Below are 19,273 nucleotides of genomic sequence, written 5' to 3'. Positions count from 1 at the left end.
CGCGACAGTCAGGCGCTAATTAACAAATCCGGGAAACCCGGTGTTAACTGATAAGAAACAAGATAGTAGCCGAAGAGAAGAGACCTGAACCACCTTGAAGCCTCATTTTTTTGAGTGGCATTTCCTGTCTGTCAGTTTCATCGGGCTTTTGTCGAACGCATCGCTAATCGCCACCTTTTTGTACACCAATCAAGCTTGGATTACGACCATCTACCTTGACCTGTCATATTCCTTTTTTTTCCTTCGTGACAGCCTTTTGTTGAACGTTGAGAAAAAATTATTCCAGCGTCTACTCGCATCTCAGGCACCTACGACTCTGTATATCGAAGCTGCCATTGTGAATCACAGAGATACGTTAGGATCGTCGTATTTTTAATGGTCATTGCAGAAGTAAGATCTTTATTTTTTAAATTAGCTAGCTAGCTCTTGTTCTTTGCCTTATTTTATGTTTCTTTTGTTTCATCCAATGGATAGAATTATATCTTGCCTTGGAACGTAACACGTAAGAATGTTGTTCTTCAAACTGTTAATTGATTCTTGTCTCTTCTTTTGTTTTGTGAAAACTGGCTATGGGTGCTCTCAGACCATCAATACATATATTTATGATATATATTGTTAATATTCTCAACTACAAGGATCAGGATCTAATGTTAGAGCCAACGTTGCTCTTCATGTTTAGTTAAGTTGTAAAATATCAGTTTAAAGTTCATTTTGCATCGATTATTACAAGTCTTACTCTCCCATTTCAAGCCTGTGAGATTCTTTGTTGCAATTCTTTCGTTCTACGAAGATGCACACGATTTTCACGATTCAGAGGCGTCAATGAATAGATAACGTGCCTGTCAGATAACATGATAACCCTTATAGTCTAATAATAGCTTTCTTTCGCCATATTAAAAGATCGTACGTTGTGATACAAAGCTTACTACAAACTCGATAAGTGGGACAATTTTTTTAATTGTAAATTTCATATTATCATGATTTATTTTTCTGTGTCGTTATATGTGATCGGTCAGTAGATAATCGAGTCGAATCAGATCAGATCATTTATCATCGTTAATATAATAACCAAACACATCTTTTATATTTGAATAATTAAAATACGTGTTTTATTCATATGTGTTTTTGTGATTCTTACAATTCACGAATCTTATCCTACGAATCATATTCACGGAATATTCCCAATGAAAATTCGGCTTTAGAACCGTTTGACAATCGATTGCGATACTTAAGTGATACGGCATCGCAGATTTTGTTCGATCACTTTACCAATTGATAAGGTCTCCTCTCGTGAGGAGATATACAATCTGTAAAATAGAACTCTTGATGAACATTTATTTTTCTCATCGACTCTTGCACTGATATCCGTATCTAACAGCGATTGAAATATTTGCCAAAGTGCCAAGAAAAATCGTGAAATCTCTGCAATTCGGATTCCTCATCAAGATTTTTATTTACATAACTGGTCATCTATTACAACTTTTTCTATTTTCTTTCTACACATGTAACGATTGCTAGATCTTTCGTGTATCCTATCACGAAACGTATCAATAGTTCTACAATTTAAATATATTTTTAATTAACTTACCAGCTTATACCTCGTTGGAAAACGAAAGACGAAGGTGAGTATGTCGACGTTGATCACCGAAGGGATGGCTATAACATTACGAATTGATCGAAAGATCGCCAAAATTGTCATTGGCGCCAAAGTAGCGGTTACAGTTACCCTAAAGGAAATTGATGAAATTAACGAATATTAATAAAAAGAAATCAGGAATATTACTTTATTGTAAAAATATCAGGTTGTCCCAAAAGTTGGTTTCGTTTTATAAGAAAATAATAGACGCACAAGATTTTTTATTCCATATTATTTTATTGAATTACGTATGATCCATTTTGTAGTAATAAGAACTAGAAGTAACTTTTGGGACAACCTAGTAAATTGAATTAAATGGTTACGGTTTAGAAATAAGTCGTAACAATTAGAAGTTACAATATATAGCTTTGATTAATTATATCTGGAAAATTGGCATGCTATCGTTAATGCTTTAAGTCAGTTTTGAGACAATACTCTTTATCATCATATTTCTACTTGCACGAGACGCTCACTATCTTTAAAAGCATTCATGATGAACATAAAGATTAGCATAGGAAATGAAAGTATCAAACACGATTAACAGACTATTTTTGCCGCGTCTCAATATATTCCAGCTACTTGCTAGTGATAAGGTGCTCCATGTGATCCTCTAAAATGTAAATAAATTATTTTATCCTTTTCTGTACTGATTTACATTCTGTACTGATACATTCTTCTTATTAACCCATCTTTATCTCCGTTACTATCTTTTATCGATGAATTAATTTTTATCTATTCGAGACACTAATCTGCGGAACGTGATTTTTAGAATTATCTTCTAAAATAAAATACGAGTTACCGATCTCACCAAATATTGTAATAGAAGAAGTGGTCGAAAATAATCCAAGCACCCCTCCAGTGCATATTGCAGGAAATACCGAAGACGTATGTGTATAAAATTTGGATGATCTTGCAAACGGTCATATTCAGGCAAGTTTTCCTTTTTGATATATCGAGCACACGATAGTGCAGGAAATTCCTCATAATAGCAAAATACGTGTGAATTAGAATACCCAAGAGGAACGTGAACAATTCCGGGAACCTTAGAACATTTCAAAATCATAATTCTATACGTGCACTTTATTGTAATTTTTCTGTCAATTTTATTTCCGCGTGATTTAGACTATTACAGCGAATCGTTTTAATTGACAAAAATCACTGACAGTTCTTCCGATCTATTTATAGATTTTTCGCATCGTTTATCACCGTAATAGTTAATAAGTATGTCTAGACGGAGTATAAATAAACTTACGTATCTGCATAGATATCCATCAAGGTCCATGTCCCTCTCCAAAAAGCGACGGTCATCGGAGTGATTAGAACGAGCGACAGAAAACTGTCAATTATCGATAGAATCTGTTTCTGTTTCTTCAAACTTACATTTGAAAAATCGAGCTGACCGGAAAGGAATGAAATAAAAAAATCTGACAGGAATCAGAAGATGCAATAAGGAATTACCTTAAAAGTATCTTTTATTTTATCCTCGGCGTCCAACTTCGCCACTTCTGGCTTTTTCAATCTTTCCTCTTCGTTCGCTTCGTCCTCGGTGTTACTCGATTCATCGTTGTCACTTTGCTTTATGACTTCGAGCTTTGGAAAAGGAGAAGCGTTCTCTCCTCTTACATTTAAAGTCTTAAATCGTTCGCTGGCTACGTTTTCCAAAGAAACTTTCGATAAAACTTTCGACTCATCATGATCGCGCCGTTTGAACACTTCAGGGATGTTGTTCAAGCTTTTGGTTTTTCTTCCATCCAAATTCGACATACCTACTATTCGGATTTTAATTTATCCAATTGTTTCTTCTACCTGACGACCAAAGATTGAAACGACTCAGACGATGCGACGATTGAACCGCTTCTGTTCGCTTGTCGTATAATGATAAGTAAGCTAAGTGTAAAAATCTTCTTACGTAAACTAACGTTCAGTCAACACTAAAAGTGCCGCCGCCTTCGTTATCACTGGACACGACCTGAATGATAGTGTTCGCAAAATGCTGTCCAGTTTTTTTGCATTTTTCTCTCTCTCCCGAGCCTGTTAGCATTCGACGCAGCTGCGGATAGACTTCATTAGATTGATCCTGAGATGCAGATATGCGACTAGCGAGAATTATCTCGATCTCGACTGCAACTTGTTACAGCACACAGACATACGTTGGTACATATGCAAACAGGAGTATAGTTAGTATCAAGAATGAGAAAATTGTCCAAAATAGTCATAAGGATACAATTTGGTTTGCGAAATATTCCAATTATTAATTTATTTTTTGTACTTATATATGTAAAATAAATGTAAGGTAAGGAATTGAAATTGGGATGCTAGTAAGTATTTAAGAATATTTTTCTTAGTAATAAGTATAGCCAAACCTATGATCGATAGCGTACAAAGAAGCTTTTCTTTTTGTACGAGGGTGTCAATGTTTAAAGGAAATCATTCACAGTATATAATTTATTTCTCTAAATGGTACAAAACATCAGACATCTTATTTCTTCTACCCTTGCGACTAAACAAAGTGTCATTAACTTAAGCGATTGCTAATGATCGAGGTATGTATGCATAAGATGCCCAATGAGATTAAGATCTACTTATTTCTATACATAATCGCGATGGAGAAAATATGGAATAATTTTTACAGACTGCGAGTATTTTAAGTGAGTGTACGTAGTCTGCTCGATCCTTAAATCACAAATGCCTCGCGAATACGTCACTAGACTCGATCGCCTTGAAAAATTTTCGAAAGTTAATGACGAAAAGAAGGAATTTTCAAACTACTGTAACGTTGCGTATTTTACTCATCATTGAAAGAGAAAAATTTGTACGACATTGCGAAACGATTGAGCCATTTCTGTCGCACTGCAAACTCGTCGTGAGTATAATGAACTTGCAGGATAGTTAACGCAGAGCGTCAACACCAGACTCAAGCGGAGCTCATATTCCAATTTATGCTCCTTTTAACGGCGCTTCTTCAGGCGCCACTGATAAAGTTAATTGTGGCGCCCGCGAGACTCGCGCTTTCTTTCAATCGTGATAATTGCATCCCAGAGATCATTGTTAATTACCGCGATGCCTTCGAACAAACTGCACTTGAATTCACGCGAAGGATACACGTGATCGCGAATGTTTGCACTGTTACTTAGACTCGTCGCTGGTTCAAGGTGAGTCAGGTGATAATCGCAGTGTTAATAAATGCGTGTTATAAATATCATGTAATCATTAATGAATCACGAAGCACATGACTTTATTCCTTCTTTCGAGCAGAAATTAATTCTTTACACGAACGAATGGCTATTATTATTGGTTCCTCTCTTCATTTTCTCTTCTTTTTATTTTTTAATTATTCATTGACCGTGATTTCAAAGAAGAATCATTGATGTGTATAACGTCTTTATCTATGGATAATAGCATCCGTGCGGTATTTGCAGAGGTTTCTTTACAAGTTGACAATGTTTTCGATTTGTCAGACTCTCGATCGATGTGAATTTTACGCACTCGTCTGACGATCTTACGTATATACGTCATGTGTGTAGTCGCACGGTAAGCGAGGATACAAATATTCGATGTTTATCGTTAAATAATTTTTCACTATAGTAAATTTCCTCGCAAGCTTTACTCGCGAATGCGTAAAATTGTATAGTATACGGTTAACGACATAGAATTCTTTCTGGACATTGAAAATGGATTAATCCCATCGGGAGACAAATAGTGTTTGTAAAAGAAGGAGGAAAGAAATGAAGCCTCTATAGGTTTTAATTTATTATAATTATATTACATCGACAGATGTACACCGTCTTCGGAAAGCTCTGTCCTTATAAAAATACATAACAAAGCTCGGTCGCGCAGCAAGCAAGATATCGATAAATTAGGAAGCGAAACTAGCGGGCCGTTAAATACAGTCGTTCTCTTATTTTGTACCTCGAATAATAAACTCATGATCCTTTTGTGCGTATCCGAAAGTGTATCGTCCTCGTTCGAAAAAGATGCACCTCGTGCGAGGTGTCGTCGGTAATTTCATTATGCGATTTCGGTTATTATGCGATACGTCTGTGTCTTTTTTTTTTCATTTTTCTTTTTATTCTATCCTTCCCTTCTTCGCTTTTTCCCTTATCCATTGTTTATCCTAAGAAATCGTAGAAAAAAGAACGGAAAGGAGAACAATTCGAAAACACCTCGATGATAATAATATATTATAATTAATTATTATGTTTCTCTCTATAGCGGTCGAGCTAGCACCAATGACTAATCGCGTTAATCGCGATCACGCTCTGAAATATCGGTCAGTGGACGTTTCGTTCTCGATATAGAAAATCGAGCTTCGCTCTTTGCCTACTTTCCTTCGAGTTATAAATGCAACGTATAAAAAATAAAGTCGAACTGGTATTGTATGTAATATCACGCTATCATGGAATATATTCGTTAAGTAACATTTTTAACGTATGTCGACATCAATATGTTAAATAGTATTTAACGTAAGTAATTACCTCAATATAATCTATACAATTTTAGAAGCGAGAAATAGAAATCAGGTTTTAAAAAAATTACAATTTGTTATTTAAAGTTTGTCTACGAGAAGGTCCAATTATATTACAAATTTTATACAAACGGAGAATATACAAATTTGTACCTTTAATACCAACGATGAATAAACGAATGAACATCATCGAATTTTATATTAAGAGCAAACGAAAAGATCCAACGAAAGAACAACTGAATTATTCATTGAATTTTCGAATAGCAAGCATCGTTGCTCGTACTGTCTTTAAACGTAGTCTTTCATTGGGACGTGGTCAGATCAAAGGCGCTATACTTGCTTTAATCCAACTAGATTTAAGGCCAAGAAATTTGGATTTCAGTTTAGTATATCCCAACGTGAGTCTTTTCAGTCTAGATTAGTCTGTTACGTGTAAAATCATCGTCTATAGAAGAATGTGTGTGACCAGTTTTTTCTTTTTTTTCTCATCAAGATAGTCGAACATTATAGTTCTGCTTAAACGTTCGACCATCTCGAGGAGAATCGCGACGTACGAAAAAATCAGATCTGTTATTGATCTCTCTTATCGATTGCATCAATGGATCGCCATATGACAGACTAGTTAAGTAGGTACATATGTACGCAGATCGTGCGCGATCTCGCGTTTCCGCTTCCCGCGACTTCTTTGAATATTTCGGTTGAACATTCTTCTGGGCCCTACGAAATCGGTGCGTCCGAGATTAGGTTTCTTTATCATTAGATAGGAGGTGGCCCGTTCGGATAGACGACCATTGGCGTGAAGCTTCTGGCGAGGTTGTTCGACAGCATGCAGTTGTAGTCTTCTTCGGCGGATGGTACCAACGAGGCGACGCCGAGGAGCAGCAGCATCAGCGCCTGGATCGGCAAGGATACTCGCAATACTCGGCCCAGGAAACGGTATCCCCGAGATAATACCGTACGTTCGCCATCGTCACCACTGGAACACGCGCGTTTATTTCGTATTTATTATGATTTCGATCGTGAGTTTTGGAAATGATACTTTATTTAAACAGACCATCGTTCGTGGCTGAAGAGTTGGCTAATCAAAGGAATGCAGATTTCATTGATTTATAGTGTAATCTTAAAAATAGCGTGCGCGTATTTTTGTCATTGAGATAGTGTCGTCTATGTCGTTTACATTTATAGATTAAAAGGGAAGCGTAAAAGATCGCAAGTCATCTTTTCAGCCACGAATAGTATTGGAAGTTAAATCTGTCTGAGCTTACGTTCTCCAAGTTTTCTGTTCGATGTCGAGATATTAAGGCAACTTTATGTGCGTTCATATATATATGTAAATGCATAGAAATCGTATTGGAGAACACAGCTCAGAACTTCAAACAGAAAATGAAGAAAACATACGTTGTGCCAGGTGCGTCGTGGGGCTGAGAGGTTCCAGAGGCAGCTTCGTCGAGTAGCTACAATACAGTAAAAGAGAAAACACAAACAATAAGGTACTGTGCGTGTGAATGCTACTGTCACGGGACATGGAATAATAAAATTCCAACCAGGAACAACATTACGTAATTTTAGGATATCTATTTTAATTTGCCTTGTGTATATCTTACACGATGAATATCATTGACAGTGTTCATCGTGTAAAATACAAACTGCGAATTAAAACGAAGTACGAAGAGAAAAACGTAGAATCATGTTTAATTCTTTCATCACATCTATATTTATCCAATCGGAAAAGATACGAAAGACATTATCAGCGATGCTTTCATACATAAACTATTCATAGAACTGTTCCAGATGGTCATCTATCATTTCGTATTCGATATTCGTTGGATCTTTATTGCAATCCGTGCCCCGTGTTTCAAGTATCGATTAACGTGATCCTACGACGTAAGTGCACATATAGCTACACTGAGGTCTAACATTTAAGAAGCGAGAACCATCGAGTTCCAGCAAGTAGCCTCAGAGCATCGACGTTCCCTGGAAATATTTTTAACAAGCTACTTCGTTTTTACAGAAATTAAATATCAAGAGTATTCTATAGTAAGGACTTTGTTTCGTTTCGAATATTCAGTTAAGAGGAAAGTGAGAAAGATACAAGACGAAGCTTACATCGTGAGAGAGGGAAGCGAGAGAAGAAGTTGTGGCTGCGAGTCCAATATCTCGTGGGTCCATTCCCAAAGCTGCCCCTAATTTCAGGGCGTATATACCAGTCAGTCGGCGAAGGGACTGCAATCTGAGTCGCAATTCCTGTAGGCGTGCTCTGGTTTCGCCTTTCTCGTCTAGTAATTGATTAGCCGACTCTTGAAGCGACAGAACTCGGGGCTCGCACCGCTCCAGATCGCTCCTCAGTTCTCTGAAAAGAAAAAGATTTTGTTTTAACTGCAGTCTCTTCTCGGATGGAATACGCGAAATAGTTACAACTCTAATTATTCCGATATAAACGTTGATAGTTTGCAACAGTTTGTAATTATTGAAAAATACGAAATATTTGTTTTGTTGTTTGATTAATTTAGTAGATGCTGGAACAATTGTAAATAAAGATAATAAGTCATAATACGAAGGAAAGAAAATCCGAAAAATGAAAGGAACCATTCGTTCCAAGAGAAAGTATTCATTTACTATATATGTACCATCTTACGCTTATGTAATCTTTTACGGGCATTGGAATCTAACATTCTTAAAACATACCTGAATTTATTGTACTTGGCGGTCATAATTTCCGTCGACTCGGTCAAGTCGACCGGTTCGCTAGCTCGTATACTATCTTCCGTTTTCTCCAACCAGGTAAGCAGTTCCTCAATAATACGATGGAATTGCTGGTTCGACATCAACGCAACTTGCAGTTGTTCCTCCCAATGTGCAGTCACGTTGCACACCTTCTCCCATCTTGTGTTTGCGACGGTTAATCTGTCTCTGAGTTGCATCGCTCGACACAGTTCCTCCGTGTGATCGGCTAAATGAGCGCCGACAGTGTTCAGACTGACTAGAATACTCTTATGACTGTCCAAATCGAGTACAAATTCTCTATGATCTTGTATGACATCCTCCAATTGTTCTATGTTGCTTGGTGGCGAATGTTGCTCGCTTTGCGTGCCTTCTGCGAATTCCAGCCATTTTTCTAATCTCCAGAGATCGTTCTCCAATTGAGCCCAGTTACGGCGCGAACACAAGGGACAGGTTAATCTACCATTATCGCTGTAATGTACAAAATTTCATATCTTTTGCTGTCATATCTATATTTACATTTTTTTATAATTAGACGAAATTTTTGGAAAGTGAACTATTTTGGCATGCTAATGTTCAGAGTTTACTACGAGAAAAACAGGTATGGAATGAACGGAGATCGTTAACAGAACGTTAATGAGAAACTGTTAGTGCGAAATGGGAACACTCACTGATCACAGGGAAAGGTGTAAACGTCAGAGTTAGGTGACCTGCGCGCGAAAAATTTCTGGTTTAACATTCAATTGGTTTTGTTGAAACAGGTACAATAACGTCTAATGACAATGTCTGTTATAGTAACAGTAATTAGGTAGTTAATTATACGTGTTAAAGTAAACGATCCTACCTGAGTTCTCTGATTTGTTGTTCTCGCGTTCTCGCCAGGATTAACAGATTTTCGTATCTGTTCGTCAACGCCGCTACTTCGTTCGCCTTGGCAACCTGCGCGTTTAATTTTCCATCCTCAATGAGCAACCCGTGCAAGTGACGAACCAATTCGATCGACGATTGACAGCTTCCAATTAGTTTACTCTGTTAAATAAAAGATATTTCAAACGTGATATTTCAACAATTATATAGGCATAGCATGAATCAATTGCCATGATGTTTAGATTCTGGTTCTAACAGTTGATCAAAAAATATTTCAAACGAAATTTATTAATATTAAGCATCTATCAGCGTAAAAAAGCTTTTGGAATTTTTCTTACACAAGAAACTGAAGTCATCTTGTATTCTTTAAATGGCAATAATTTCACATTTGCCAATAATCAATAGATTCTTCGCTAAACATCACAATGAAGTGTTTCGTTTGAAACACTTTGTCATAAATTACTCATTGAATATCAATAGATATTTATTATTCTATCTATTAGGGCACTCGAATAATATCCAAACTTACGATATTCTTAGCAGCTGTGTTTAATCCAGGTCCAGCGACAGGATCCGGCGTAATTGCTATTTCCAGCGTATCCAGCGCATCGTTGCATTCAATCAGAGCAGCTTCCAATTCTATCAGATAGGCATCGCTAGACGTCATCCTCACTATCCTCGGCAAAGTGTCCACTTGAACAGCAGTGTCCTGTTCGAATTTCAACGTCTCCACCTGCACAGCTTCGTCAACCTCCAACTTCTCCTGTCCCTCGATTTCCGCTCTCAACGAAGCCACTCTATTCTTTATATCTTTCCATAGCTTCTGATACTCGTCCACCAGCTCTTGGATAGTCGCCACGTCATTCGGATGACATTCTTGCATAACCTTCAACGCCAACTCATCCGCTTTCTGCAATGTGAGGTTTTGCGTACGAAGCTCCTCCTCGATCTCGTTCAACTGTTGTAATCTTCGACGTGTCGAGGATTTTTGCTCAAACGTAGCTAAATGTTGCGTCGTGGTCAGTCGAACGTCGACTTGTGTTAATCCGACGACCGCCGCGCCGTGTACCGTGATGAAATCTCGATAATTTTTCTGTCCCTGTTGAAGCGCCAGTAGAATAGCGTTCGTTCGAGGTTTCAACGTTTGCCACTTATCGATAAGCCGTCTAGTCTCGCTGATAAGCGACTTTAGATTATCTGGTTCCAGACCTGTCCTAGCTAAACGACTAAAGTTTTGTTCGATTATCTTGATCACCGATTCGTGCGCCTCTATATCACCGAAGATGCCTCTGGTTTTCTCAATGGCTTTCTTCGATTCTTCCTTGGAAACTTCATCCAGGTTGTTCTCCAATTCTGAAAGGGCCACGTCGATTTCTTCGAGCCAGCCCTCGTGTTCCGCCCTGATCTTCTCCAGTTCTTGAAGAATTTTCCATGCGAGAATGATCTTCCCTTTCCTCTCTGCAGATTTCACGCAGGTCGCTGTCCACCTACGCTCCAAACCTTCCATTCCGTTCTTTATCGCGTCCGTGTTGAAGGAAGTCTTCCAGGCGTCGCAGTCGCTCAACAGAATTTCGCAGAGATTCAACACTTCGCCGATGTTTCCGCTTTCTGCTTCGATAGTCTTCTGAAGATGTTCGTGATCGTCGAGCTTCTTGTCGATGCAGTTCTGAGTGATCTCCTCGATCACGAACGTCTCCGATAATTGAGACTCCACGCTGGCCAACCAGCTCCTTAACTCGCTTATCCTCTTCTCCAACGTATCCATAGTTCTCATCAAATCGACCAATTTGCTGGCTCTAGATTTTCCCATAGCCAGCAACCGTTCCCATCTCTCGTTCACTTCGTCTAGAGTTCGCTGTAGCCTTTCGCTTTCCTCTTCCTCGGCTACCTCTATCAGATCCTGGCCAGTGTTCTGTATCCACAAACGTTCTAGCTGTTTCAACGCGATATCCGCTTGCAGATCACACTCCAGTCTCTTCAGGGTCTCCTGAGGTTCGTTCGGCGCCATTGTGTCACAGTCTTGAATTCTGATCTCAGTCTCGTCTATCCACGTAAGTAACCTGGCCGATCTATCCTTCCAACGATCGTAAAGATCGCAACGCTCGTCCAACCGACAAATAAGCAACGCGGTCTGGTGTTCGAGGTCTCCGTGCTGCAACCGAAGAAGCGCCTGTTGTTGATTCAACGATTTCATATCGATGGGGCTCAGACACTCCCTCAGCTGTTCTGTGATCACACACAGCGACTCTAAATCCGTGGTCATGCCGGCTAGTCTGTTTTGCAGTTGTTGAATAGATTCCAGTTGCTGCTTGGTATTTGACAAACTGGCAGGCCTCGCGTGGAACGCTGCACTGAGTGTTTGACCAATTTCATAAAACGTTGTCGTGATGTGCTTCGCCTGTTCTTCGTATTCTGCATACAACTTTTGTATCCTCGGTATGTAGTCTCTCCAGATTTCCAGACTAGAACTAAGATTGGCGATCCTTTGAGCGTGAGCTGCAAGTTCCATTCGAATAGACATGGCTAGTGTCTGGTCACAGTTCACGAGCAAAGTTTCTTGTTGCTCTTGCAGAGACTCCAATTGAGATTTGCCCTGCTCTATTTTATCCAGCAGTGCCTGTATCCTCTGAAGAATTTCGTTTAGCCTTTGTAACTGGATGAATCGAAGGTGTAACTGGCTTCGTTCTCTTTCTATTTCCTTTAGCCAGGACAGCAATTTAGTTTGGTCCGATTTGTACCTGTCCCACGCGGCCAATCTGTCACGCACCGCCGCGTGTCTTTCCATAATTGCAGCCAACGTTTCATTGTGCAAATTCGTCAGGATGTTGAATTGTTCCGTTGTCGATAAGTTACTGCCCTCTTCCGATCGAACGGTAAGAATGAGATTCTGTTGGTCGGTCAGGAGATTTCGATGCACCTCGCACAGGTTTCGGTGTTTCGATAAACCGTTGTAGTCCCCGGACACGTCGTTAGATAGGAAATCTTGCACGTCGGACAGATACTCCTGCCAGAGTTTCAGGGCAGTCGCACCATCCTGCGTTTTGACTAGATGAGCCGATAAACGGTGATACTGTTGGAAGGTTTCTCTGAAGACGTTCTGCCATCGTTGCAGTACCTCGACTACGGATAGTTCCTGCGTCGATACCTCCAGAGTGCGTTCTTTGATCGACTGTAGCTGTGGTTCCGTGCACGTGAGCGCGAGAAGATGGTTACGAAGGAGCTTCAACTGTTCCTTCGACTCGCCTTGGCTCACCGAGGTGAGGCTCTGCAAAAAAATAATAAATCTCGTTAAACACGTGGTCATTTCAAATAAGAGATTTATTTTGGATAAAGAATCTTTTCTTTGAATACCAAATAATTGATTTATCTTAGACAAAGAATAACTAACGTAGCAGAAGCTAAAACTTCCTAATATTTAGTTTCTCTACAACCATGTATTTGCTAAAAAGCAATAAACAACAACTTTAACCTTTATTCGGATACTTAAAACGATCGATTTACTTTAGAAAAAAAAGGTACCTAAGACCTGTACAGAAAAGGCGACTAAATCTGACATATTTAGAAAAATAACGAGAGATGTTACTCCTCTTCCACTTAAACCTATCCATTTATTTGAAACAAAAGTAAATCTAAGCGAAACTGATTAAAAAAGGAGTCTTCCCGGTATAAGACGTTCTCCCTCCCTATCTCAAGTGCGCTTCGCTTCGTTGCTTGCTATTTTCCGATACCGCTTTTCCGGCTCTATTTCCTCCTGTCCTTGGGAATTTCCACCGACAAACGAAGAATCAGTATAAACTATCCACAGTGAAATTCGATCGGAAACACAATCGAAGTCGCATACTCCTTGTACGTTAGGGGCAAAAGTTTCGCATCGAGAGGGTGCACGTCCGGATTCAGCTGTTGCGGATTTCGTGACTGATGTAATTGCCACCCCGGGCTCAAGCCCTTCGGCCTTGACACAACAAAGTGTTTCGGAACTACCGCGATTAAAATATAAACGCGCGTGCGAGGTATAATGATCGAGGCCTGTGCCAAGCACCCGATAGCACGCCGGAAACTGACGGACGCGTATACAACGATATACTCCATTGACGCAGCCAGAGGAATCACCTTGACAGGCAGCCGCAATTGCGATTCGTGGGTTCCTTTCAAAAAATTCCAAGCGAATTCAAATTACTCGAGACACAGCAGAATCGGCCAAGGTTCGTTCGAGAACTCGCTTCCTCTATCTATTAGGTTAGCCTTGTACGATAATAAAAATAGCCATCAGCAATATATTTTGTAACCAGTGTGCTCGAGTGTATTTTCGAGCCACTTGAAACATCGACGGTTAGATTGCCGTAAAATGTTACGTCGGAGGATTAAGCGAAGGAAAAAATCGATATTTATCATTTTCTCTACCGGTTACCACGAGATAAATAGTTTTACTACGCATGGAAGAAAGTGGAATTTATAAGGTTTCGCTTGTACGTTCGAGCCGCGGTATCTTGTACTTGCATATGAATCTCCGAAGGCCAGAATAAGAAGAGCATATGCTGTTCTTCAACGAGTACGAAGCTTACTACTTTAGAAACCTCGCTTCTGAGAAACGCGCCCCTGTGGAATTCAGACGGCGCGCCGCGATGCGCTGATTCACTTTCTGCGCGATCCATTGATCCCAAATTAACTGTTATTCGTTATGTCAAGTCTATCGTTTCGGCATTATTCAATCTTCCGTTTTGATTTTAAATTTCAAATTATTATGAATTTTATGAATTTGAAACCTTAATTAACTGTCACAGTTGGAAACTCTTACAGTCTTTTTAAATTTCAAATGCCGACGGATTTTTTAAACTTACAAATTTTTCATCGTCTTGAACATTTGAAACATTGATTTGGTTTTAAAGATTTGATCGGAAACTACAGTAAAATGTCTTACAAACCTATAACCAACGTACTTAGGAAGGAAAAAAAAAGAAAAAACCTGGAAGTTGAAAGTGTTTATACTCGTTCTCCAATAAGATTCCGGTCGATTCGATTTCTGTTCGAATTCTAACGTTGTATCGAACAATGACCTCCGTTGAGGAAGAGTAGTTATGTCCCTAGCAGCGTCTGGCGCTAATTTAAATAAACACGTACTCGCTCACCGTACGATGTTAAGCGCACGTGTCAAGACGTTTTCCACCGATAACTATACCACGGGTCCAAAATATTTACAAATCTCGGGTACCGACCAAATTCCCAAAAGTGATAATCGCATAAAAGGAATTTCGCGGTTTAATCCAGATTTATCATTTGAACCATAACTTTTCATTTGTCTTGCAAACGCGTTTGAAGCGAGAGATAAATTCAAAGCGTCTAATACTTCATGAATTATTCAGAGAGGTAATAGAGCTATAACCTGTCATCGTTAGATCATTTACATTCACGCAGCAGCTAAGCTTAAACTACATTGTAATGTATAACTTCGTCTATTCGAACTTGATGGAAGAGAAAGCGTTCGATATATTTCAAGTTCGTGTAATAAGAGTCCATCGATTTTTCTTATAACTTTTCATTAAGATAATTTCCACGTTTAGTTCACAATCGAATAAGCGAATAAGTAAATAATCGTTTAACTGAAAATTAATTAAATATTTGATTCGAAATATATCAAACTCGTTAATCGAGTAGGGTGAGTTAACTCCTTATTCGGATTCTCGATTTCCTGGCTATTACAATTTCTCTATTCATAGACCTCCGATATTTAATACCTTCATCTCTGCCAATAATAAATTACGCGATATTTATATTTACGACTAATGCACGATCCGATTGAAAGCGTTTTCTATGCAAAAAGGAGCTTGAAAGGTCCTCCCGATATCGCCATATTATAAAAATAAAACACTCGTTACGCCCTATCGATCGCGTTATGCAATCAAAGTGAGATTTACCTCGCAGTCTGCCATGAAACTAGGAAGCAAAGGATGAAACGAGTAAAAAAAAGGAGAAGATAGAAAACGTTTAGTTAAAGCAGGAAGTATATCAGGAAAAAAATAAATGCTTCACGAAAGGATTACGTAACAACTTGCCTGTTGGACCGAGTCCAGGAAATTTTTCGTCTGGCATAAATCGCCACGTGTGAGCTCCTGGTTGAGGGCACGGGCGTCTGCCGCATCCGCTAGACACGACAGAGTTTCACGGATGTCATCCAGACGCTGTCCGAGTGCCTCCACTTCGCAGTTCAACGGTCCACTCGCGTCCAGACCGACGTTCGACGCGATCTGCGCCACCAGCCCTTGAAGCTCTGCCAGCCTCTCCTTGTGTTCCGCCATCGTTTCCTCGCAAATCTGTCAAAAAGTGAATAGTACTCTTAGGTTGATATTTAGTTTCCATCGACAATCTTTAAATCGAAGTTAAGGTTTTCTCTCCTCAGAGACGATCAACCTCTCTTTAACCGTAGACAAGAGAGTACCGTTGCTTATTCGACGTTATTATCAAGATATCTCGCGTGTTCGAACATGTAAAATGTATTATATAAAAGGAAAATAAACGAAGTTTGCATGTGTTTTTAAGAGTGTAGTGACATTCTACGCTTGAGGGAGTTTCTAATCCCTACGCATCCTTGGATGAGATACCACACGGTGTAATGTGATTTGTGTAACGTTATAGAAGAAACATCTCGCGTTGAATATTCACAGTCAAATGTCATTTCATGTAAAGCAAGTATAAAAGAAAAAATTGTGTTTTTCAAATATTCTACGTTTATCATTACGAATCCTTTTACATTCACGTACGAAATGTCTCATAACGCAATGTCGTTGATGCAATTCTATAAACAAGATATCTCGCAAACTTATCGATGTACGTATGATATTTTTTAAGCATCACGTATCACAATGAAACGACACGTGATCCATCTAGAGTTATACGTACATTTGACAGATGCATTTCAGTTTCAGTGGAACGGCTCTGAGTGTTCGATGCTCTCGTTCGAGTTACAAATGATCTTTTCTATATTTTTTTACCGGCACGGTGAAGGAAATGGTGTAAAGAAAACGGCACTTCCGTACTGGTTTTATCTAAATTTATCTGGTCGTGTTAGCGCTAATTGCAAACATGGTGATTAAAGTGTTTCAGTATCGAGCTGTTATGATAGTTTCGTGGTCGCAGCAGGATTCCAGAAACCTGTTAAATACGCGTCAAAGATAGGGGAGTTGTCTGTATGCTAGAAATAAACGCGTGTTATTGTTTGAGAAACGAAACCGGAGATAGCAGGCTGCGAGCGAATGCTTTTTGAAATTCATGGCAGCCATGAACACGCAGACATGTGTGAACGAGAATACGTGAATGGGGCGCTCAGGAATGAATGATTCGAATTAATAAACGAGAATAAGAGAAAAGAAAGGTATTGCGGAGAAATAAAAGGAGAAAAATCGACTTGCAATGACAAATGCGTGAAATAGTAGATGCGTTTCGATCGAGTTTCCAGTCTGCATTCAGTTTATTTTTGCCTACGTGCATTTTAAGTTAACGAAACGCGCATTCAGTTTCGCGTGTTACCTTCCCAAGATTATGAAAGCATTTTTTTATTTCCGTATCATTCGCGATTCTTCGATATCCTTTTCTAGATCAAAAACGTAAGAATAACGGTACACGATCGCTCGATGACAGCCACACAATTGCATCTTTTGATAAGGAATAGTCACAGTAGTAGGGACGTCGAATGCAAACTACAATTTACTAGATTAGCGCACAGTGTCATGCACGAAGACTCCGCAGAAATTCTATTCCAGTTCGTTGCATCACACGTGCGCCGGATTACACAGTTCCAACACAAAATTATCCCACGCCTCGAACCACGAACGTCATATATCGATGTCGATATAGATTGTATACTATAATTGAATCACGCTGAAACAACATATCTATATATATAATTCATGTAACGAATACAATACATCATCTTCGTTTATCATCGTGTAAATTCTAATCAAATAAAAACAACTAAAATCTACGTATAAATTCAAGTATGCAGTAGAAACCAACGCTGTAAGAACGATGATAGCATCGTATAAATTGCCGAAAAATCGCGTAAATTTTAATCACGTAAGAATAACTAAAACGATCGTGTAAAATTTAATTAATAAAACCACCTGTATCACCATATAAATTCTCTAAACACGGCAAGACGTAAAAAAATCGATAAACCGCACAGATTTATAGGAGAGCAGAACCGTTCTTCAGCGTAGCCGGGCACGTTTGATATCGCAGTATCCCAATTCGATCGTACCTTTATCTCCTCGGGTGTGCACATGCTTCTTAATTTAGGTCACTGTTCATCGTTCCTATTTTTCACAGCACGTCACGCACAATCCACCCGCGGACGGACAAGCCGACGGTAGAAGGAGCAAATCGGGCACGTGTCGTCGCGACATCGGGTATGCGGTTCGAATTTTCGATTAGCCGGAAACTGGACACGGTTCTTGGCCACCGTCGATGGTACGCGCATAATCGCGCGAATTGCTATGCTTGCGAAACGTGTTTACGAGCGATGTACGCTTATCGGTCGGTCTCTCGAAGAAACGATAATAATACACGGAGAAACGAGACGGATAGTGAACACACACACACACACAGACACGTCGACGATTATAGAATAGATGTGTGAAGAAACAAGCGTCTCGACGCTCTGGACCAGACTGGCGTCCTCGCTTCTTCGGGGATCGATGCGCATACCCTGAGACTCGAGTGGGGAGAGACTCTGTTGCCCCGTATTTCAACGACCTACCCTCGCAGCCACGTTTCGGCGCACTTGCGTAGGGTGAATCGTGCCTTCTACGTCCGTTGTGCCGCACTAGGCGTGGTGGGGACGATGACACTACCCCGAGGCTCCCATTCAAGGGACGATGACGTTCTGCTCGCACTATCGCTTTGTCTGAACTGAGACTTTTTTTTTTCATGAGTGATGCAGGAGTAGAGTCATGGTTCCCCGGTTTCACGGTACTAAGAGGCAGACATCGACTTTGTCGGTGGCGGGAAAATGCTTTTTTATGATTTTAAATGGATGAGATGATTGCTTGGTTATTGATCTTGTGTTTAGCGAGAGTAGATACTAGGTTCGGTATTGACTTTTGTATCTAACGGATACCTATAAATACTCGGTTGGGTACAGTAATGTAAATAATTAATAGACGTTTTTTTGTAGCTAAAGTGCGGTCAGAATAATTATTAATCATTCGAAGGAAAACAGAATAATAAGCGAAAGGAAGGATAACAGAAAAAAATTATGAAGCGCAATGTCGATGGGTGGAGATAGGTTAACGAATTTTAGCACATACAACATTTTCGGCTTATCTAGACCCAACAGATAGTTTGTCTTGTTCGACAGTGTGTACAAATGTTACCGTGTTTTGCTGATAAATATTATGTCATCGATATATGACGTGATAACGTTAATGGCCACTGCCAGCATAAATTGTCCAGCCTTTAAAGTAATAATATACGAAAGCAAACTGAGGATTCTACCGTTTAGTTTGCTAACGTTCAAACGAAAAAAAAACCATAAAGACGTTCGAAGACGTCCAAACATTTGCTTGGCTGTTTTTTTTTTTTTTTTTTTTTTT

The 19,273-nt window shown here is 39.4% G+C and overlaps 2 protein-coding genes across 3 annotated transcripts in view; both read right to left on the bottom strand.

Moving 5' to 3' along the window:
* Positions 1-714: 714 nt before the first annotated feature.
* LOC105680830 lies at positions 715-5,221 on the bottom strand. Of its 2 annotated transcripts, XM_033320929.1 has the most exons (5): positions 3,546-5,221; positions 3,095-3,442; positions 2,889-3,031; positions 2,445-2,678; positions 715-1,727 (listed from the first exon to the last, which is right to left on the bottom strand). In XM_033320929.1, exons 2-5 carry the CDS (start codon positions 3,398-3,400, stop codon positions 1,580-1,582), a joined length of 831 nt encoding a protein of 276 aa, XP_033176820.1. In that variant the 5' UTR covers positions 3,401-3,442; positions 3,546-5,221; the 3' UTR covers positions 715-1,579. The 2 variants fall into 2 exon arrangements, with proteins under 2 accessions (XP_033176820.1, XP_033176819.1); XM_033320928.1 differs by having other exon boundaries at positions 3,095-5,221.
* Positions 5,222-5,681: 460 nt separating this feature from the next.
* LOC117151710 (titin-like) overlaps positions 5,682-19,273 on the bottom strand; it is a gene marked incomplete at its 5' end in the record, with an annotated part of 44,246 nt that continues 30,654 nt past the window's right edge. Inside the window, 8 exon segments of the mRNA XM_033320921.1 lie at positions 5,682-7,077; positions 7,500-7,555; positions 8,208-8,451; positions 8,787-9,293; positions 9,494-9,532; positions 9,667-9,851; positions 10,219-12,954; positions 15,740-15,997. Coding sequence (XP_033176812.1) covers positions 6,858-7,077; positions 7,500-7,555; positions 8,208-8,451; positions 8,787-9,293; positions 9,494-9,532; positions 9,667-9,851; positions 10,219-12,954; positions 15,740-15,997 — 4,245 coding nt within the window.

Source organism: Bombus impatiens, unplaced genomic scaffold (genome assembly GCF_000188095.3).
Source record: "Bombus impatiens unplaced genomic scaffold, BIMP_2.2 scf_0377, whole genome shotgun sequence".
Classification (NCBI taxonomy): Eukaryota; Metazoa; Arthropoda; class Insecta; order Hymenoptera; family Apidae; genus Bombus; species Bombus impatiens.
This window is presented reverse-complemented; position numbering and strand designations above follow the sequence as displayed.